Raw genomic sequence first — 23,205 nt, forward strand, 5'->3', positions numbered from 1 at the left:
TTAGCTGTTTTGCTTCCACTAAGTTAATAAAAATGTGGGTTTTATAATTTTGACCATCTGTAAAGTAGTATATAAATAGCAGTGCTGCACCATTTATTAAATTTTTATGCTATATTTGTGATTTTAAATTTTTCAACAAATAACAGCTGTTGACCAATATCCACTGAATGATTTAACAATCAATAAATGGTGACCATATCTCCTTGAACTTTTCCTGACTATTGCATCGCAGTTTGCAACTACCACCTTGGCTTGAGATATCGTAAGAATTATATCTGGAGGGGGGACCCCAAAAATAGAAATGTATGGTGTAGGTTCAATCGTTCTATTACATAAAGATGACAAATATTTTCCCAGAAATTGTACAATGACTGGCAGTTCCAGAACATGTGGCCTAAAGTAGCTGGCCCAAAACTGCACATACCCACAGTGCTTCATGTTGGGAGGCTTGTCCATGCGCACGGCCAGTTTAATCTTCAGATCCAAGTCCTGGCTGTTCTTAGGGACTATCATTTTATGCAGCTCTGCCAATTTTGGCCCGTTTGTGGTTGGGTTTAGAATCACCTGTTGAACAAATCCGAAATACACACAATTGCTAAAAAGTCACATTTGAGGTGCATCTAATAGGGATACACAAGAGGGTCATAAAGGTTTTATCTTCAGCCAGTTAGCATTATGAAGGCCTTATCCTAGTACAACCAAAAGATGGTGCCAGAGACTCAGATTGAAAATGTGTGGTTGATTTTTTTCACAACCCAAAAGAAAGTATTATGCAATTAACTAAACTGAAAAACACACCAAAAGGCAAAGAGAGTAATCTATGTTCAATGGGTGTTTCCAATCAAGTGGATAGAAAGTCAGACAGATGGGAAACAGAGAAAGTTGGACAGAAAATGAAATACTCCAGAAATACTCCTTAACTAGACTGGAGAAAGCAGATTGTTTGGTGGGGGTCTCTATGGGAATTTCTCCATCTGTTAAAGTAGCAAACTGAAGCCCAGTGACGAGGAGATTCACACCCGACAGACATCGATGCTCCAATACACACTTTTGCATGTGCACACACATACACACAGGTTATGACTCATATCCTGTTCCCTGCACAACTGGCTATAAATATCATGCTATTGGCATGTGCTATTTCATTATTGACACAATTAACATATTTTGGTGTGAAACAAATGACACAGATGAAGACAACAGATCTATACATTCGATGGCAGCATCGAACCAGCAGCAAATATCAGTAGTAATTAGTTTTGTGTGTGTGTATGAGTGTATGTATTGATAAGTGAAAGGGTCGTACCCGCCCCAGTTCCTTGTCCTCCAAGGCCAAGACCCCTGTGCTTTCAGTGAAGAGCTTCACCTTGACGACGGGCAGGGGGTGGGTGGTGGTAAAGTCTCCCTGGGTTCCCCATCTGAAGTAAATACAGATCAGGATGAGTCCACCTCACAACGATTGTTCAACACATAGGTTGCTGTGCTGCAAGCAAACTACCAAATCGACAAATACATCCCTGAATTGTGAATTATGATATTTCTCTCTTACACGACCCAAAACTGGGTCTTTCTAAGAACTGTCGCCCCTGCTGTAGCCCATTGCAGGACATTGGGAATAGGGCGGGGATGGTTTATGAAATTGCATATACAGTTCAGGCCAAAAGTTTGGACACACCTTCTCGTTCAATGGGTTTTCTTTATTTTCATGACCATTTATATCGGTAGATTCAGAACTTCACATGTGTTCAGTCATAGTTTTGATGCCTTCAGTGAGAATCTAGGCGTGTCCAAACATTTGGCCTGTACTGTAGATGTGATAATTAATTAGACATTGTTGATAATTAATTAGACATAATTGGTGGAACATTCATGTAATATTGAAATTATTTATTATTATATTATTAAATACTCAGATGAGCACAAAAGTCCCAGAACCTCTTCAGTGCTCCCAGTAAGAGACACAACTCAAGTGGGCCAAAACTACTTTCATTACAGTCCAGTGTCTCATGCATACAATTTGAGCATTTTGGTTAAGATTTTGACAAATGTTTTTCCAGGCAAAAAAAAAAAAAAAAAAAAAAACTCCATGAAACTTGTATAAGACATAAATTACGACCTTTTTTTCTTTTACAGTAACTGTAGACACACTAGGGGGGTATGCTAATTAGGAACTGGTTTCATAAAAAAGGTGCTTAAAGAAACGGTCAGCACTGCACAGTGCAATACAAAATGCTATAAAAATCACTTGGGGTGGAAAACTAAATAAAATAAAACAATATCATGGAGTTTAGTGTGAAAAAGGACACCTCTCTTCCTATTTCCACCAGTCTCCAGACGGCGAGCAGGTACCCAACATGTGGGAGGTGAATGAATGTCACAGGTACTTTTGGAAGATGTGTAGTGATTGTGAAGAATGTCGAAATCCAATTCAGCAAGGAATATTTTTCAAAATTACATTTCTCACCCACATTGAGAACTATATATATATATATATATATATACACACACACACACACACACACACACACACACACAATGTGGGTGAGAAAGGAAATTTTGCGTCCTGCATTATTGACTTAGTTTTTTTGTAGTTGCATGTGTTTGAACAGGGGCTGTTTTATGAAAGGAAAATTCCAATTACTAATTTTTTTCCAGCCTGTATTTTTGACTGGCTGAAATTCCAAATTTCACAAAATGGACACATTATTCCTTGTTATAAATTGTTTATGCTTGCCAGATAACATGACCAGAGATAGAATTTCACTGCTGAAGTGAATAGTAATGGCTTAACACTGGAATATATTCAGAAATATAATGCTCTTAGAACAAACATCACTAAAAGTGGCTAAAAAAAAAAAAGTTTAAAATAAGATAAAATCCGATCATCTCAAAATCCAGGGTGAATAGGTTTTCAAACGGGACTTAAAAATGGACAGAGAATAGGCCTGTAGAATCTCTAGAGGCAGATCGTTCCAAAGATTGGAAGCTGCTACAGAAAAAGCACGAGCTCCTCTAAATTTGCCCTTGGTCCTTGGGTGCACTCAGGAGCAGCTGATTGGCTGACCCGAGGGAGCGAGAGAGAGTGTGTATAAGTGTAGAAGCCACGCGGAGAAGAAGACGAGGCACACAGACGAGGCCAGAAGAATTCTGTCAGTCATACGCTCTGTTTCGGAGCAGCAGGTGTTGTCAATGTCACCCATCTTTGAAAGCTGCTGCTGGCACCAGGCGGCCATTACAGACCCAGCTGCGGACCTCACAGAGGAGAATAGAAAACGACAGGCCGCGGATTGACACCATGATTCTGCAGGACGTTCGGCTGCTTACAGGATTGGGTCAGACATTAATAACACACAAGTGCACACAGCGTGTGCTTGAGTCTTCGTCTATGTCCATTAGTGTGTGTGAGCGACATGCCCCCAGACATTACTCTTTACTTCACCTTTCTTCACACATTGTGACCTGCTACAGGCCACTTCAATTTCCTTTACAAATTAACTGCTAATTGGCTTTGTTAAGTCACACATCCTCAGTCTTTGAAGGTGTGTATAGATGACACTGGGGAAAAAAAAAAGTATTAGTGTGTCCCCAAACCATCACAATGACCTCTCACTACCTGTTGGTCCAAACCAGGAGGAAGCTTCCATTTTTCATTTCCTCAGTTTCCATAGTAACCAAACCATAACGGTGACGTCAGCCAACAGTTGCCAAGGAACAAAAGCCAATTAGCAGTTAATTTGGAAAGGAAATCGAGGCACTTTGTGATGCCCAGTGGTGGCTGTTTGTCTCCTCGAGGGCAGAACATTCAGTCATGTGACTGCTTGAATTGTAAAAGGGCAGTGGTGGCATAGCAGATCAGGAAACAAACCTGTAATTGGAAGGTTCGAATCCCAAATCGCTAAGGTACCTCTGAGGTGCCTCTGAGCAAAGCACTGCCCCAACAGACTCCTCCCCTGGCGCCTGTCATAGCTGTTCACTGCTTACCAAAGGTGATGGTTAAATGCAGATGACACATTTCGTTGTGTCACAGTGTGCTGTGCTGCAGTGTAACACAATGACAATCACTTCACTTCAAGGCCAGGGAACCTGCACTCTCCATTCAGAAGCCACGAGCAGGTGGTAAGAGGAGGTGCAAACATCAAAGATACACACAGATGGGGCCAGTGGGCAGCGAGTGAGGGAGGAGATCCTGGAAATGGAAACATCTGTCCTCTCCTTGATCAGAACGAACCTCCCTGATTGGCCAACTCAAAGGCACCTAACACAATAAGGCCACATGCGCTAACAGAGACCCATTAACCCGACTTTCACTGGGCCTTCATCAAAGCTCCTATTTGGAAACAGTTTTACCACTAGACCCTGGTCAAAAGGTTGGATGATGTGAATAGAATAAAAGCATTTTAAACCATAGCAATCAGCACCATTGTACTGTAGAAATGTAATCAGGAAAGAAGAAAATTACTCCTCCACAACATGTAGAATATTGGAAGCCAAGGAACCACACGAACCCAAACACTGATACAAATACATTTCAACATTGTCTGTGTTAAATCATTAAATTACATTTATTCTTCTATAAAAAAAAAAACATAATTCCCATAAGAACATTCACTACTATTTTTTTAGAAAAGAAACTTCAGAACAGCAGCTCCTTTCTGGCATAATTGTAAGATAATTAGGACACCGCGGCTTGGGACGTGTAAGGTAATTAGGAGGTCTATTAGTGCACAGGCCATGCGGTGAGTTCCTGAGAAAGGCCAGTCTGATTACCTGAGGTTCCCGCTGTGGTCGGACTAATAACCAACGCTGAGTTACAGGGCAGGGGCACAGCACCGCCGGTGACTCAGCGTAATGACATTATTAAAAGAGACATTTCGATTTCAAATGCTTCCACATAACGAAACAATGAGGCACCATCACTCAGTCTGGATGGAACGGCAGTCGTCTCACAGCATAGATCATTAAGAGGGATGAATAGGACATTACACTGGGCTGAGGCGATTTCCTTAAGCTAATATTAAAGCTAATGTACCGAGGGTGTGTGTGACCCCCGCTGTCAAGAATTACATCCCACAGCTTTCGGCCATTGTTGACATAGGGTAATAAACACATGGCTGGATATGATTTCCAATGAATCTCAAGAGAAAAGTTCTTCTCTAGGAGAGAACTTTGAAACAGCAGTCAAAACACCACCATTAAAGAAACAGTAGCGTAGGTCAATTTAATTCGCTTATACACGGGACATTTTTATACCTAATTTACATTACATATTAGCATTGATGGCAATCCACTGCAACACACACAAGTGAGGATGTTAACTTCACTGTGTTGAGGCCATTAAGAAAAATAACTAGCCAACATAAACACACAAGACCTGTGAGTATTATAACCTGAAACAAATACAGCATGACCAGTGGCACCAAACACCACACAAAATTGGGCCAATAATGAGACAATAGTCAACCTCTCCATTTTTTATTGTACATGTTATATAAGGGACGTCTAGAGGTTTAGTTTGGAATGTACTTAAATCCTAAAGTGTTTTGACTGAAACAGGACAATTATTATTAAGAAATACGGGTATCTCTATCAATAAGCATACAGGGGGACATCTACAGCTGGGATGCATTGACAACCAGTACATTTTCCCAATATTTATTGATATATGTCACTGTTTTTCAGATATCTAAGAAGGGCATGTACCAGGCATAAATTAACATCTATGTTTTAAATATTCATCTATAGAACCAGTAATCTATATATGAATATTTTATGTGTAGACCTTTCCAACAGAATGTTCTAATGTATGTAATGCATTTGTTGTAATAAAAAAAGATCATTCATAAAGGTTCTTACTGTGGTCGGGACGCCTCTGCTTGGTCTGTCTGCAGCTTCTCTCCTCCCTCCACCTCCATGGTGCAGTACACAATTCTGTTAGGTGCCACAGATTTCAGCCCTTGCACCTCCATTATAACAATCTGCAAATGCATGAAAATCAATTTCAACTTACAGTATATGTTTACCATGGTAAAATACATTTTTTAATTACACACAATTTGTCAATCTTTGGTTCAACTGCAGTCAGAATATTTCACAGAAATGTTGCAGACAAATGCTGTCAACAGTTGTTAGATTGCACCACTCCGGATCCATGATCAAAAACAACCACAGACGTCGGTCCTGAGCATGTCTATGTTTATCTGAGGCTCTTATCCAGAGGCACTTCCATCCTCTAATTACAGGCTCAGTCCTCCTGGAGTCACAGAGAGCTGAGTGCCTTGTTCAGGCCCACAATGGTAGTCTGTCGGTTATAAAGTTGATAGCAGAGTGCGCTACCACTAGGCCACGCAACCACAACACTCTCAAAGCACACTCATCCAGACATCATCCAGAACTGACCTCCAGAGTGAAGGACAGAACCACGTCAGACTTGGACAGAGGCAAGTCTCCTTCATCACCCATGTCCAGAAAGCTGTTCATGGGTGTGAGCTTGGGCTTGGCTTTGGGCTTGAGGTCCTTGGCTACGGGTAGGCTCTCCAGGTTGGCCATCAGGAGGTTGACTGAAGACCTGAGCTCCTCGATGTACATGGCCTCCATTTCTTTGGACACAAACTTTGGGTACCGGCGCTCCTACTCAAACAGGACACCAACAAGGTAGTTAGAGGAGTGGGGGAAAATGCATTATTGCTCCTTGTCTGCTGATATTTGAGTCGACGGTGTCTCTCAGTATGGATATTGTATGTGTCTGTGTGCCGGTGCATATGATTTATGTATGAGACGAGGGCGTGGGTATGAGTGAGACCATGATTTAATTTTATCCCAGCCAGTCCCTCAGCCTTGGCCAGGTTTGTGTGTGTCTGTGTGTGCTGTGTGTGTGTGTGTTGTGATTTAATTTTACCCTGGCTATCCTCTCAGCCAGTTGAAGTCTACCGTCCAATTCTCTGCGAATTTGTGCCGCCTGTTCATCCACGTTGTCCAGCTACAAAAAAAAAAAAAAAACACAGAAAAAATTCTTAAACTGAATCTGAAAAATTTGATTTACTGAGAACATCCTGAAATCAGTTTAGGTTTTATTCAAAAAGTAATTACTACACAATAGAAAACATATTAATACTCAGTACAGACTCACCAGAAATATGAGAATATAAACATGAATCTCAGTTATATACATAACACCAGTATTTCTTTATTACAATTTTGTTAATTTGGCATGTTAAGAGCCCTCCAAGAGATTAATAGATACAATTTTTTTTTTTTTACATTTCTGTGTGCTTCTATATTCACAACCACAGTACAATGATAAAACAATCACAGCAATGATTTGTGAACAGAAGGAGTTGCACATACATTGACATTATTATGATTACTATGCCTACAAAAGCTCGGGCCATTTAATACGCAGGGGAGCCAGGAGCAGAGAAGGAATATTGGACTGGCACTGGATGTTATAACCTAGCACTGGCCATCATTTCAATATTCAAAGTTCAGAAGAAGCCAAACATTAATAGCAGGAAATGGTATGAAACCACATAAATTACTACACCATAGTAAATGGGTCAGTGTTGGCCTAGCAGGTAAGGAAATGGACCTTTACTTTACTTTACTTTACTTTACTTTATTTAGCAGACGCTTTTATCCAAAGCGACCTGTAATCATAAGATTGCTGAATCCTGAGCTGGCAAGGTACCACTGGTCCCCAGCACCGTCCCCACACACTGCGCCCCGGGTGCCTGTCATGGCTGCCCACTGCTCACCAAGGGTGATGGTTAAAAGCAGAGGACACATTTCGTTGTCTCACCTTGTGCTGTGTTTCACGATGACAATCACTTTCACTAAATGGCAAACAAATTCCTATACTTGTTTCCCACGACATCTCAGAAATGATCATTTTATACTTACAGCATAAGTCACAAAATATATACTGTGCATCTGATATGACCTCATCTTCACATACATCTATCTTTCATCTGTCAATATGTGTATTACTGGTATCAGCTACTATTGTAAGTTTTATTTCTATATAATTTTGAGTAACACAACTGACAGGACAGAGACAGTACACAGGAGAAGTCATCTGGATAAATGTAAGAAATGCTGCATCCTTAGAAACCAGAACGTGTGTGTGTGTGTGTGTGTGTGTGTGTATGAGGCCACTGTCAGCTAATCTACCTGTAGCTAATCTACCGCCATGTGGGAGCTTCAGTCAGAGCTTCAGGCTCCTTTGTTATCTGCAATTAAGCTGTAGGTCCAGCAGGACTCTGGATTGTCTGAAGGAGAAGCCTCTAATGATGCACTTAGGCAAAAGGAAATAGAGCTGGGAGCATCTAATCACCACTGCTTTTCAATGTCGTCTATGTGAAGAACTGAGAGCATAATAAAAATGCCCATGGGCTCACAGTCTATCTGGGCTGAGGACATATTCCCAGACAAATCAATTGCAAAACTAACACCACGGTGTACATAATCTAGTGTTACACAACTCACACATACTACACACAAAATATGAAGAGCAACGAAATTGGTTTCAGTGAATGGAGTTTATTCACTGTGAATGGCCTGTAGAACCACAGGTCACTAGTGTCTGGATATTCTTCTTCTTTAAGGGTTTTAAGAGCAATCAGGAAAGTTTGAAAGCACTTTTTCATAATCTGCAGATAATGAAACACTGCTGAAAACCTGCAAATATATGGTCAATACATGATGCGGAAGGAAAGAAAGAAAGAAAACTCATTACACACAGGTCAATCATCCAGAAGTCATTACCCACTAATTACACTGTCAATGTCCATTTCTGACAAGTAATTAAGATGCTGAAAAACGGGGTAATTAACTAATTGCACATCTAAGTGTAATTAGCAAGGAACGCTTTCAGTGCTTGTGTTTGCTGTGGGCAAGGACAACAAATATGCAGAAGGCATCTAATTAAAATCTATGCAAGTCACAATTACAAATAATCACGGCTAATTATCTACACCTCAGCGTCCACCTTAAACGTGGACCCTCGCGTATGCGTTCAGGCGGATCAGACGTTTCACCGCAGGACCCCCATCACGAGCTCGGCTGCCTGATTTAGCTGCCTGCACTTGTGTTGCTAGATTTGTGAGGGCCATGAGTTATAAAAGCACGATGAGGGCGGATTTCTATCTATCTTTTTTTTTTTTTTTTTTTTTAAATGGATCCTTCAGACAGCAATACTGATGCATGTCTGTCCACGAGTGAAAAACACCCCACACCATCTGCAAGAAACAGAAGCTTGAATTTTTTTATTGAAGCTTGAATTGTATAATGGTTACCAAAATGGTTTGAGCAATTTTGAGAAGTACATTCCGGACTGTTTTTTTTTCATTCAGATTTTTATGATCGAATGTACCTCCTGGGCTTGACTCAGATACACCCTTGGTGAGCAGTGGGCAGCCCTGACAGGCGCCCGGGGAGCAGTGTGGGGGGACGGTGCTTTGCTCAGAGCAAAGTGGCACCTTGGTGGATCGGGATTCAGACTGGCAACCATCTGATTACGGGGCCTCTTCCTAGGCCAACACGTCATGGAAGAATCTGTCAGCAACAGTTCATGGATCAAATGCTGAAAACCTGTTTCTTTTTTGTGTATTATCCACAGAAATGTTTCTCACCTGCTCCAAGGCGACACACACATCTGCATTTTCTATTTCGGTCCAGCTAACATTTCTATGACAACAGGTATTGACCACATTCACCAGGGAACAGGTAAAGATTTACAGCACAACTGAATATCCGGACTCTCGACTCTCGGACTCTCCTTGGGCCGTGAGTTAAATGGTACAAAATAAGCCTGCATGAGCCTTTGGGTTTTTCCCGAAATAAATCAATTTGAAAAAAGGCCTGGCTTACTAGTTAGCTGTGGCTGCTAGAGGGGGAACCAATTACCCAGCCAGTGCTCTCTATTAATGTGATGACGTACCGTGAAAAATGATGTGAGGCCGAACGTGCCAAGTCTTTTTCCGCAGCCCAAGATTTTATTTAATTAGTTTAGACATTGGAAATCTGTTGCGTCTACAAACTGATAAAACTTTTAATTACAGAAACAATCATCTGAAATGGTCACCACAGCAAGTAAATAAGTAGGATATAATCCTGTCAAAAATGCTTTGCAGGTCATCGATGAGCGAGTCGCTGTTAATTTATTGGCCCCAAAATAGCTCACAGAAAATGACGGGGTGGCACCGGCAGGGCTGGGGGGCGCTGGATGTCTTCATTAGGAGGTAGGAGGCTTCCCTCCCCTGGCCCATCTGCACAGGGCTGCCTTGCCCTTCTGATCAGATCGCGCATCTGGAGGATTCAGCTTCACCGCTAACCTCCACAGCTGTTCTTTACTGATGGACTCGACACACACACAGGCATACACACACAGGGAATATTTCTGACCCTTTAGAACAATCTTTTTTTCCCTCTGTCTACCTGCTCTTCACTTTTTCTACCTGTACCTGTTCACCAATAGAGTCTGAGCAGCAGCGATGGAAAAACTGAAATCAGGCAGGAGAGGCAATAATCATCAGTGGTTAACAGTTTATGATAGGATTAAAATACAGTTCAATGTATGCTAATGATGATGGATCGAAGCACAAAGGTCTGTTATATAAAGAGTGAGACTGATGCCTTCAAAAGTTTAGAAATATGTCCTTTTTTTGATAGAAAACAAATGTTTAGCCAATAAAAACAACATAAAAAAATCCTGTCCTGACGTTGTGAATGTTGACTGTTAATGACTGGAATAGTTGCATAAATTAAGAGAAGCCCATTAGCAGAACCAATTAATCTTGCGTTCTAGTGAATACTGTCTTCACTAATGCAAATCTGTCACTCTCTGCAATGATCTAAGTGCAGATAAAAACTTGCATTTACGTTGCACTGAGAAGTTGGTCAAATGTGAGAATGACTAGATCCTCATTTCTAACAGACTATTCTAATGATTTTCTTATAATATTTGTCATATCTTCTATAGCAAATCATTTAATTAATATTTTCTTTATTTTTTGTGGAAAACACTGAAATTAACAGCTTTTAGACAAAATAGTCTTAACTGAGTAAAACTGAGGTATTGCAAGAAAAAGGTAACATTTGAGAAGAAATGAATGTGCTAAAGTGTTATTTGCATGTGATCAATTGTGCATCCTTAACAAGGTCTCAGTCATGTAATTGCAAAAAACAGAAGTTCCTCAAGTGTACAATTGCTTTATATATATAATGATGAAATGGGAGGGGAAACTGAAGAATATTTAGCATGTGAAATTGGTGAAATATCCAACTGCACAACCAAGCAACTGTAGCTGTGTTTTGTGGTGAATATCGGCAGGGCTTGAGAATAAACACAGGAAAAAAACAGCACCATCCATGGATCAATCTTTTATAAGGGCAACTGAAGGACATTCAGAGCACAATACTACCTGCACACGCACGCACACACAAAAACACACACACAGAAACACATTTCGTTGTCAAAAGGTCAACTGTTTAAATACCACAGACATATATGTGTCACAAAAGCACAGCACAGCATAGGAAAATATCAATAAAATCACACTTCAGTTTCCTAGACAAGTCAAATGAAAGTGTGCTTGGTGTGCTCAGGATTTTGGACTTCCCTTTTTTTGAATGAAGGAGCTAAGTTCCTGCCATGAACAACAACCCCATAACCATCATTATACAACATTTACATGTACATTTACAAGACAGAGAAGGGTCTAGATGAGGCGAGCAGTACTGGAGGCTCGGAGTATACCAGGTGCAGTGCGAGGTGTAATAAGGGCTGTGAGGTAGGATGGTGCTACTCCATGTCTGGCTTTGTAGGCCAGCATCAGTATTTTGAATCTGATGCGTGCGCTAATGGGAGCCGGTGGAGGGGACGTAGAAGAGGGGTGGTGTGGGAGAATTTGGGAAGGTTGAAGATCAGTCATGCTGCTGCATTTTGTATGAGTTGTAGAGGTCGGATGGTAAATAGAGGAAGACCAGCTAGAAGGGAGTTGCAGTAGTCCAGTCTTGAGATTACTAAGGACTGAACCAGTATCTGGGTGGCCTGGATTGACAGATAAGGGCGGATTCGTCTGATATTGTAGAGAAGGAATCTACATGAGCGGGAAAGATTGCTGATGTGAGTTGAGAAGGACAGTTGGTTGTCTATTGTTACGCCAAGGTTGCGGGCTGTTGTAGAAGGAGAGAGCTGTGAGTTGTCCAGGTAAATAGCAAGATCCTGATGTGGTGAAGAATCTGCTGGAATGAATATTAGTTCAGTTTTGGTGGGATTGAGTTGGAGGTGATGGGCTGCCCTTCAAGACGAGATGTCGGTTAGACATGCAGAGATTTTGGAAGCAGCATGTAGATCTGAGGGAGGAAAAGACAAGATGAGTTGTGTGTTGTCGGCATAGCAGTGGTAGGATAATCCATGTGAGTAAATGACCTTACCAAGTGATTTTGTGTAGAGGTAGAAAAGGAGAGGACCTAGTACTGACCCTTGCGGGACACCAGTGGAGAGTCTATGTGAGGCAGAGGTGGATCCTTTCCAAGTCATTTGGTAAGATCGATCATCAAGGTAGGAAGCAAACCACTGCCATGCTGAGCCCTGAATTCCAAGCCTCTTCAGGATTGACAAGAGAGTCTTGTGGTTAACTGTCAAATGCTGCAGGGAGGTCAAGGAGAATAAGAACCAATGAGAGTTTTGCCAATCTGGCTGCATGTAGCTGCTCGGTAGCCGCCAGAAGTGTAGAATGAGTTGTTCTGATGCCAGACTGGTTAGGATCCAGGAGGTTGTTCTGTGACAGATGACGTGATAGCTGATTGTAGACACAGCGCTCAAGGATTTTAGAAAGAAATGAGAGGAGGGAAACTGGTCTGTAGTTAATGATGTCTGTAGGATCAGTGGTGGGTTTCTTTAGGATTGGAAGAACCCTGGCTGTTTTAAAGGCAGATGGCACATGGCCAGACAACATTGAGCTATTTATGATATAAGAAATGAAAGGGATGAGGTCAGGGGAGATGGTTTGAAGCATTGCAGAAGGGATTGGATCTAATGGACAGGTGGTTGGATTGCCTGTAGATATTATATGAATGATTTCATCAGATGTGAACTTGGAAAATTGATTTAGAGCAATTGTAGAATCTTCAGAGGGTAGAGTAGGATTTGTGGTGGAGAATGTATCACAGATTTTTTCAATCTTCCCTGTGAAGAAGTTGGCAAAATCATCAGCTCTTAAAGAAGACGGGGCAGGGGGAGTCAGAGAGTTGAGTAGGGATAAGATGATGTTGTGGACTTTTTGAGGGTTGTGGGCAGAGGCTTCCAGTTTTGTCTTGTAGAAAGCAGTTTTAACAGCAGTGAGGTTAGTAGAAAAATTGCGCAGAAGATTCTGGCAATGCAATAGGTCTGAGTCCAGCTGTAATTTCTTGTATTTTCTTTCCGCTGCTCGAAGTACTCTTCGATTGCTGCGCAATGTATCGTAGAGCCAGGGTGCAGGGGGAGAAGTCCTTTTGGGTTTTGTTGATAGAGGACAGAGGTGATCCATGGAAAGGGAAAGTGAGGTGAGGAGAGAGTTAGTAGCTGTCTCTAGTGGTAAGGAGAAGAATGAATCAGAGGTTGGGAGATGTGAAAGAATGCAGGAAGATACAGATGAAGGTGAGACAGTGTGAAGGTTTTGTCGAATGAAGGAGGGATGGGGGACAGTTGTGGATCCTGTAGGTAGAGTGAGTGTAAAGGTCAGGAAGTGGTGGTCAGAGATGTGAAGGGGAGTGAAAGAAAGGTCGGAAGTTGGAGAAGGACGACTGAAGACCAGGTCCAGGATATTCCCTCCTTTGTGTGTGGGAGAGATGTTGCTGTTGGTCAAGGAAAAAGAGTGGAGAAGAGGAAGAAGGCAGAGGAGTTTGGCTGGTGGAAGGTTGAAATCACCAAGGAGTGTTAGGGGGGTGTCTAAGGAGAAAATGCTGAGCAGAGTGTGCAATTCGTCAATAAAGGTCCCAAGTGGCCCTGGAGGGCGATATAGGACAATGAGAAGGATGTTCACAGGAGAAGAAACTGAGACTGCATGGAATTTGAACGAAGAAATATTAAGATGTGGGAGAGGCATTGGTGTGAAGGAACAATTTTTTGATATTAAAAGGCCAGTACCCCCTCCTCTCCCTCCTCTCCTCATCCAGCAAACCCAGGCTTGTCCATCGGACAGTCAGACAGAGAGGTTTGATTCATAAGTCCATGGAACACCTACCCACTGTTCCAGAGGAGGCTGCTGCACATAAGATAAGATAAAATAATCTACCATGTCATGGCAGAGCGGCCAGCAGAAGATAAGAGTAGAAAAAAGAATTCAATCTGAATTTACAATTATTCTATTGATAGGTATAGATGGCAAGGCTAGTGCTTAGTTTTATGGACCTGTGGTAATGATCAACATGTTTGACTTTTCTGGACTACCGCTTCCAGTCCAATGCAGAACTTGACTGCTTGACTGTGGACAGTTACCAAGTCATGATTTTGGAATTAATGGAGATAAACTATGAGGGTTGTTAAACAAGCCCATTATATGTGGACAGCAGCTAGTCAGACGTGATCACATTTGCACCAATTTATGATATTTGGTGTACATTAATTCAGACACTGATTAAAAAATAAAAAATAAAATTCACACCCCAATACCGCAATGGCATGTCATTGATTAGCATGTGTGAATTTATCACCATGACTGTATAATCTTACACAATTAGAGGCCAGCAGCTGAATCATGGTCAGGACTAGATCATCTCTACATAGAAGTGCATTTCACTTCCCCTTCTAGGCAACATCACGTCATCAGCATTCCTCCACTTATCACCTGGAGAGTCCAAGAGGCCACATCACCACGGCGACCCAGCAGCACCTTTCTTGTTCTTCCTCTAATTTCAGAGTGAATGCTGTCTGTTCAATTATCCTTCCCTCCCCTGATGACTGTGGAAACAAGTGACTAAGGTGCAATTGACCATTCTGGAACGAATACCATTGAATTAAAGTGCAACTGATTATTAGCATTTATTAGTATTTGCAATAATATATGTGCATGTCTCACAATAAATTCTCAGTGAAGATACAGCAGTGTTTTTTTGTGCAATGACAATAAAGTACTGCAACTTAAACTTTATTTAGCATTTATGTAAATAAAAAAAACTGGAAAAAAAAAAAGAGCAAAATTATCAATCTGAACAGATGCTGGGTTGAGTTGTTTTGAATCTTGAGGTTTCATGGTGCAACGAATCGGAAGGTACAAAAGAATCACTGCAAAGCCAGAGACTTACAGCTCAATGACATTTCTGGCCAATCAACAGGGTTGCTCTTAATTGTTTAATTAATGACTATAAGGAAATACTAGCAATGTAAAGAAAGAGAAAAAAAAAAAAAAAGATGTTCCACCCATTGCCATGGAAACCAGCAGATTCTTCTGTTTCCACTGATGCTAATGACCATGCTGTATATGCACCTCATTACTTAGCATTTGATCCATCCATGGGGTAATATAAGCAATCAGGCAGAAATTAATTTACAGCTTGAAAGGCAGGAGCTGTTCTTCCACCAATTTGCCAGTAATGTACTAGCGCTACTTCTTCTATATGTCGGCTAAAGTCAGATATCAACATTTCAAAAAAAGCTTGGTTGAATGAAGTGGCCACACTTTGCCTTTTTTCAGAGACAAAACCGGAATGGAAGCCTGCCGAGAAACAAGAAAGTTCTGCACCAATATCTGAGTTTAAAAACTCCTACGTGCAGGTCCACTCATTTATCAAAAAGTCTTTTAATTATGCTATCAGCATTGCGCTAATTGGAGCAGGGAGGGTGATGTATGTGGAGACCTTCAGCAATATTTCACATGGGAGGGGGACCCTGTTATATTGAGCAGACATATCCCATCACTCTCTGACCTTTTTCAAATAGTACGGTGATTGGATGGAGCTACCTGAGCTTGGATGATTAAGGAAAGGCCACCATATTAATACCATTCCATTACCATTAATACTACCAGAACGGTCTCATTTCAATTTAACACTCTTTAATAGCAGATTGGGGGACTCCACAGAGTATCCTTACTTGTTGACATAAACTTTACAGTTCACTATATGATTATAATCACCATCGTGACCACTCTACAGCATGGACCAAATCATTCTCTTCAATGCACATGAGGTAAATTATACAAACAAATCATAATTGATTACTTACACCCAAACCCATTAATAATTCTACATTTGCATTTGACCTTATCAACTGGGATCTGAGCAGATCCACCCCCCCCTTATTCTTCCCAGTTTCAAATCTTTAAAAGTGAGTACATTAATGAGCTTCCTAAGGCGCGCCATGGGTCCCAGTCTGTCCGCGTGGGCCTATACAGGGGCAATCAGTTTAATGAGCAACTTCAATGGCTCTTCAGTGACATGATGATGATCACTACTCACTAGTTAAAGTTCTATAGAACATTCTGGCCTTTTGGTTTTGTAGTATTGTAGTAGGCGGTGTTCAGTGAGCTCCACCCCAACTTGTTAATAAGTTTTGGGTTTGGAAGTACTTTGGGTTTGAAGTATTTAATTATTTAGTCATTTATCAAATAGTGTAATTTTACTGTTGATGCTACTACTACTCACTAGTGGTGGGCCTCATTTATGAATGAGCACCTCAATTGTCTTTGTTTCCCTTGTTTAATGTAATAAAATCACGTAGGCTTTTGTTACATTAAACTGGCAATGGCAATGCTAGTCCTCACCCACCTGACAGGCATTGTAGAGTAGCTGGTGCTCAAATTTCTTGATACCCAGGATCTGCTGGAACATCTCGTACAGCTGCTCCTTGCTGAGGATGAGCTCGGACACGGCGCTGAAGTGCCTCTGGGGCTGGCGCCGCACGTCCTCTTCACCACGGTAGATGGCGTCGTACTTGGTGATCCAGGAGCTGAGCACCGTCTCCTTGCTCAGGCCGTCTATCTCGGGCAGGCTGCGCACGCGTCGCTCGATGTTCTTCTTGAAGACCTCGCGGAAGTCGTTAGCTGTGCAGCCGCCGCCTTGCACCATCCGGGCCACTCGCTCGCTCTTTAAGAAGCCCTGCAGGAAACCAGGAGGAAAAAATAAAGTTTTTAACCTTTTTAACCTTTTAAAAATCCAATTTTTGATGTCTAAATGCAGTGCACAATGGAACCAAGATCTAACCAGGCGGACAGCGGCCACCTGAACAGCTTTACATAATAACCATGGCTGATCTCCAGGCAGTAGCGTGCACTTCACATTAACACAGATAATCGCATTATCACTCTGCACCACAGCGCCCGAATACACCACCATCCCTCAGGGCAGATGGATGTTCAAAAGCACATTGTTAATTAATTCCTAGTCAATTAAAACCACGCGTGGACCCAAAACTGAGATTAATTTAAGGGACGGGAGATGGAATCACGGCGCCTGGAGACTGGAACAAATCAGATTCCGCTCTGCTCTGTTCCAAAATTAAATGAACGGAACAGAGAACCCTATGTCCTGTAGAATCGGGGTAATTAGGCCACAGGCCTAAATGGCTGAGCATCACTGTTCTACTCTGCCACACGTGAAGATGCTATATAAAAATGGTTTAGTTAAGTAGCCGAGGGGATTGATGCATCTGGACTTTTTTTGAGCAAAATACTAGTAGAGTAGATCAATGGTTGTGGAGAGATATTTAAATCATATGATGATTTCAGTAGTGTTGTCCATAAGGGGATGGCAAAAAAAAAATGTTTAGGCACTGGTACTGGCGTCTTGGGGAGACAGATGATGGTGAAGCATAAATGACGCAGCAGATGGAGATGAATCGCAGCTCCTCACCAGGGATAATGGAGCAGAACAAAAGCACTTCAGCCGGTTAGTCTCTGTGAAGGGAAAAATGAGAGATTCCACGAGACGGAGGGAGATCTGAGCAGAACAGGATGTAACCCAGAGCAAACGCGACTGCCTACTGAGCAAAGCTTCTCTTAACTGCTTTTGCATCAAATCATACCTCAAAAGGAGATATCTCAAGGCCCCTGAGAGCCTATGTGATGCTGGACGCTTTTCAAGCCTTTTGTATTCATTAAACATCTAACAGATATTGGTCAAATTTGGAGGTACGTCATTCAACGGTACAGCCATATGTCCAGTGCCATACAGCATCATTTGCTGCATTGCAAATTCCACTTTCAGGTCCAGTAATTGCACAACTGAAAATGGACTGAAGTTTCTAAATTGAGAAAATGCTTCATTTGCATAATTATAGGCTGCACAGCGTACTTCTGCATATTTTGAATGCCAATGCTGTAGCTCAGTGGTGAAAAGAACAATGTAAATTCATTTTTGTAAATTAATTTAAAATTAATAGCAAACGTTTAATATACATAAATTCTCACAAACACCAAATACCAGGTATTGAAGAATAGACCTTAAAGCAAAGTGAACGCAAACTAAAACCAAATCAGAACAGCGAATCAAGCTTTTCATAAAAGGCAGTCCTTCAAAAAGTAGCATCCTGGTGCAATATAATGGGATACATCTGCTCAACATAATTCTGAAATTTTGGAGGATGAGAATATTCCCCAATTTTTGGGCATCAGAGTTTGGGGAATGTACATCTTTAAAGGATTAATGGGAGGAGGGTGATGTTTTTAAAGCATTAAAGTTCAAGGAAGTTTCCAGGGGGAGGTTGTGCAACATATTGGAAATCTGCCACATGAAATTCATCCCCCCTCAGAGCCACAGCACATAATCTTATAGTATTTCCAGTGATGATGACTTATGATTAAACATAAATGACAACTAAGTGACCAATAAATCAACCTGATCTGCTGCTGCAGCATGTGGGGTTTGTTCACGTATGTTAGGTCCAGTACCTTCTCAGTATTTACATAAATAAAAGTGAAAGACTTGCTTGCCATTTCCACTTGCATTATGTTGAAGAGAATAAGTATTTAACTGCTGACAATACTGAACATTCTTGAGATTTGAATTCCACTGTACATTTTCTTGACTAGCAATTTCCCCTCAAAATGACAAACCCCAAACCTCCCAATCTGCCAGGACTGATCGCAAGTTCCTGTCTCCTCCCCTGTTTACCTCTGATCGCCATCTTCCTTATAAATCTTGTTCCTGTCGGGACCATGTCTGCTGCCAAACCAAACGTGCAGATAATAACGTCTCCAACACATGCCCCTTTATTCCATATTGAAACGGTTTCCAAGTTACTAAAACCAAGAAGTTTTAATCGAAAACAAACTCCCAACTTTTAATAACGTTTAATAACGTCTTGAAAACCAGGCTTTTAATATTTACATTTCTACTGTTTATTCAGCTCCAACTGAAACACTTTGCATGCATGTACAGCTACCACACACACACACACACACACACACACTGTCGTTAATTTAAATGAGCTGCGGCTTGTGGCCATTTCCTGATGGAGTTGCTAATTTACTTTGCCATTCTGAGCCCTGACAGGCTGAGTCTGTAGTCAGTCAGTGGCCTGGTCTCTACAGAGGTACTAATCACTTCCTCCCACCCAGTGGAGCTAGTAGGAGGCTGGCCATGGATGGAGCAGCAGTCTTTGTTCCTCTCTAATGAGGTCTGCCCTGGTGGCGGCGTGCCGGCGTACGGCGGTGACAGCCGGAGCCCTCCTGGAGCAGCTGGAGACAGGTGGGTTACTGCAGCTGTGGCCCGAAAGGTCACCATCGCTGTTACCAGGGCGCCTGTCAGCAGTCTGAGGCAGACTGTCATGCCGCTGGAGTCCGCCATGCCCCCGCAACTCACCACCAGAGGAGGCAGCCAGGGTGACCAGGCCTCCAGTACACACACCTTCTCTTCACAAGAGCGCAGACAAAACCAGTCTGCTCCATTAATCATACATTTACATAAATCTGCAACACATTATAGCAAATTCGCTCAGATCATGTGATCTGGTGATAAACAGAAAAAGGTGGTGGCCTAGTAATCAGAAGCTTGCCCGTTCGGATCCCGATCCGCCAAGGTGCCACTGAGCAACGTACCGTCCCCACACACTGCTCTCCAGGCGCCTGTCATGGCCGCCCACTGCTCACTAAGGTGGTGGTTAAAAGCAGAGGACACATTTTGTTGTGTCACAGTGTGCTGTGCTGCAGTGTTTCCACAATCACTTCACTTTCACTTTCAGAAGCATTTCCTAGTAGTTACAGGGTTTTAGGTTTTTCATTATAAATAACAATATTCCTACGTGAAAAGGGTGGTAGTGACACACTCGCCTATGAACCAGAAGACCCAGATTCAAATCCCACTTCCCTGACCAAGACACTTAACCCTAAGTTGCTCCAGGGGGGGACTGTCCCTGTAACTACTGATTGTAAGTCACTCTGGATAAGGGCATCTGATAAATGTTCATTATTTCAAGAATTTCAACATTGGACTTACACCTGGCAAAATCTGCATAATATTTTATAGGACCTCCTCATTCCAATAAAACCACTCTGACTTCTCGAGGCTTGGACTCCACAAGTTCTCTGAAGGTGTCCTGTGGAATCCGGTACCAAGCACAACCTTTAGGTTCTGCAATGTGCCAGTTGGTTCTCCGTCTATTTCCAGCAGACCACTGGATCGAGATCTGGGGAATTTGGACAATTCAATACTCGGGTTCCTAAAATCATTCCTGAAGACTCAACAACCATCACAAAATATATGAAGGAGAGTATGTGCAGCAATCCTGCTACTTCCCATCTTGCTGCCATCTCTTGGTCTTAAACATAAAAGAGTGACAGTCCACATATTGCATTTTGTGACAGTCTTTAAAGTAATAAGCAATTTGTGTTACAATCAATTGTCATTTAAATGGGACTAGGTGAAGGCCATTTCTCCACCTTTGGACCACACTTGATAAGTACTATACACCACATACTGGAAACAACCCGATCCCTTCGTCTTATCATCTAACCCTGCTGCCAACAAATCAACAAATGTGTACAGGTACCATTGTACAAATATAATCGTTGATATTCACTTATTCTGTCAGTGGTTTTAATGTTGTGGCACAAAAAATAGAGAGGAATTCAAAAGACAAGTCAAAAGAATCTGTCTGCTTCAACACAGTGTAAACACACACACATCTTTATATGAATATCATACAAAATTTGGGGTCACAAGCACTCATACTGAAATGAGAGCCATGGTCGCCTTTGGATTAGTTGGCTGCTACAGTGTCTGAAGTTGTCGGTTTCATGCCTCCATTTCTATGGCTCTACAAATGTCAGACATTATTACTAATAAAACGACCACCAAGGGACTTCCTTTCCCCCCCAACTGCTTGGCTTAATTGGCGGTTTAAAATCCCATTCAATTATTTATAACCAGCAGAGCAATGAGCCCCTCTTATTTTTCTGTTAAGAGATTAATAAGATAGGTGCTGCTCGCTGCCTTTGATTGTGTAATTAAGGCTAATATCTGCAAAAATGGAAGCAGATGGAAGGGGCGGAAAATAACCTTGTTTTCTTTTACAAGTCTGCTGACTGGTGAGTAGCTGCAACAAAAAGCATGGTACCAAGCAGAATACAATAGACATATGGATGCACAATAATGCACCAACTGTAGCGCCATCCAATCACACAGCAGACCAAATAACACAGAATAGTGCTTAGTAATATATATATATTACTAAGAGAGACATTTTCAAATACAATTCAGATTATTAGAAAGAAAATATTATCTGGGTCACACAACCTTATATTGCTGTGCTCTGTAAACACATACAGGTTTCATGTTGTAGCATTGGTTGGTCTAAACTGAAATTTGCAGCGTGTACATCACAGCTACCATGACAAAGATGGCTCTCATATAAAACTGAAAGAGGTGTCCAAAAGTCTATTACCATACGGGAAAGACAAATTCAAATTAATTTTTCAGATCCAGCCATTAACGCTGAAACAAAGAAATTGGAATATGTATGGAACACTGACTGGATATAGTCTTGGTCACCAACCAGAGAGGAAGGCGCATATTTGAATAACTATGTTATTTGGTTGGCTATGTAAAAATGCGGTTAAAAAGCAAGTATAACTCATGGACGTAGGACACACAGTCATATTCTCACCTAAGCTCGAGAGAAGCATTCACACCTCTACATCTATCCAGCGCTCTTTAACATTCAGTAACTCCTGACCGCACGGCCGCCTTCCACAGATGCTGAAGACGGATGAGACCATGAGCATACTTGTAGGTCATTATGTGGTTTCCCATGCATAAAACATGAACCGCTTTCCAAACCACTATTTCGTGAGATATTAAAACGTTTAAATCTTTTGCTGCCCTCCTTCCTTCATCTTGCTTTATTGCTTGTGCCACATTTGATACTGTATGAAATATGGCTTCAAATGATGATTACAGCCCCGGTTAAAAACAGGCATGGCATTCATTTTTTTGAGACAGGAGTCCTTACGTCCAGTTGTTTCATCATCTCACATTAGTACTAAGTCAGTGTCTTGAGAATGGGGATTTATTTGTTTATTGATTTAATATATATTCTTAACCGCTAACAAACCACACTCACTTATAACATTATGGTCTGATGCAAGACTAGTTTCCCAGTCGGTGGTGTCCAAAAGTCCAATCCCAATATGTTTGCTTTTGTAATTAAGTAAGATTACAGTAGTCAATTATACCTTGGTCTCAATTATTCAGAACCATTTACGGGTTATGAAGGGTCAAAACTATGAATTAAAACGCATGTATTAAACAAGAAAGAAAAAAAAAGTGAATTGTTTAAATGTTAACTTTTCCAGTAATCACAACACTTAGACTATGGGGACAGTTGTAGAGAATTTGTTGGCTGTATCTTCTTAATGATCATCTCATGAACAGTATCATGATCTCTTGTTCATTAACAACCCAAAGCACTTTTCATAGACGTTGAGGGGAACCTTCTAATCAGCCACCTAATGCAGCAACCAATACCTCAGAGAATATCTAGTACTGTCCTAGTACTGGTCACGGCCATACCTGCTTTGCTTGAGTCAACTGTAGGTCTGAATGTGCCCAGCCAGGATCAACAGCGATGAATCCAATTGAGCAGAAGCCAGTATGGCATAAAAGTTGAGGCCATGTGTTCAATAAGCAGGAAATGAAAGTAAAGAGCTGGAATGGGATGGTAAAATGGTGGTAAGTATCAAACCTGAAGGCTTATTAAGTCTTTATCCTGCATGCACTGTCTGCTTATCCCAC

At 41.6% G+C, this 23,205-nt stretch overlaps 1 protein-coding gene across 13 annotated transcripts in view; it reads right to left on the minus strand.

Annotated features, from left to right (window-relative positions):
• cadps2 (Ca++-dependent secretion activator 2) overlaps positions 1-23,205 on the minus strand; it is a 100,373-nt gene that overhangs the window by 49,420 nt on the left and 27,748 nt on the right. For all 13 annotated transcript variants that reach the window (XM_028959269.1, XM_028959267.1, XM_028959264.1 and 10 more), the window contains exons 3-8: positions 16,744-17,073; positions 6,896-6,976; positions 6,397-6,627; positions 5,854-5,975; positions 1,307-1,418; positions 425-564 (exon numbers count right to left, since the gene is read on the minus strand). In XM_028959269.1, coding sequence (XP_028815102.1) covers positions 425-564; positions 1,307-1,418; positions 5,854-5,975; positions 6,397-6,627; positions 6,896-6,976; positions 16,744-17,073 — 1,016 coding nt within the window. The remainder of the gene's footprint in view (positions 1-424; positions 565-1,306; positions 1,419-5,853; positions 5,976-6,396; positions 6,628-6,895; positions 6,977-16,743; positions 17,074-23,205) is intronic.

This window comes from Denticeps clupeoides, chromosome 17 (genome assembly GCF_900700375.1).
Source record: "Denticeps clupeoides chromosome 17, fDenClu1.1, whole genome shotgun sequence".
Classification (NCBI taxonomy): Eukaryota; Metazoa; Chordata; class Actinopteri; order Clupeiformes; family Denticipitidae; genus Denticeps; species Denticeps clupeoides.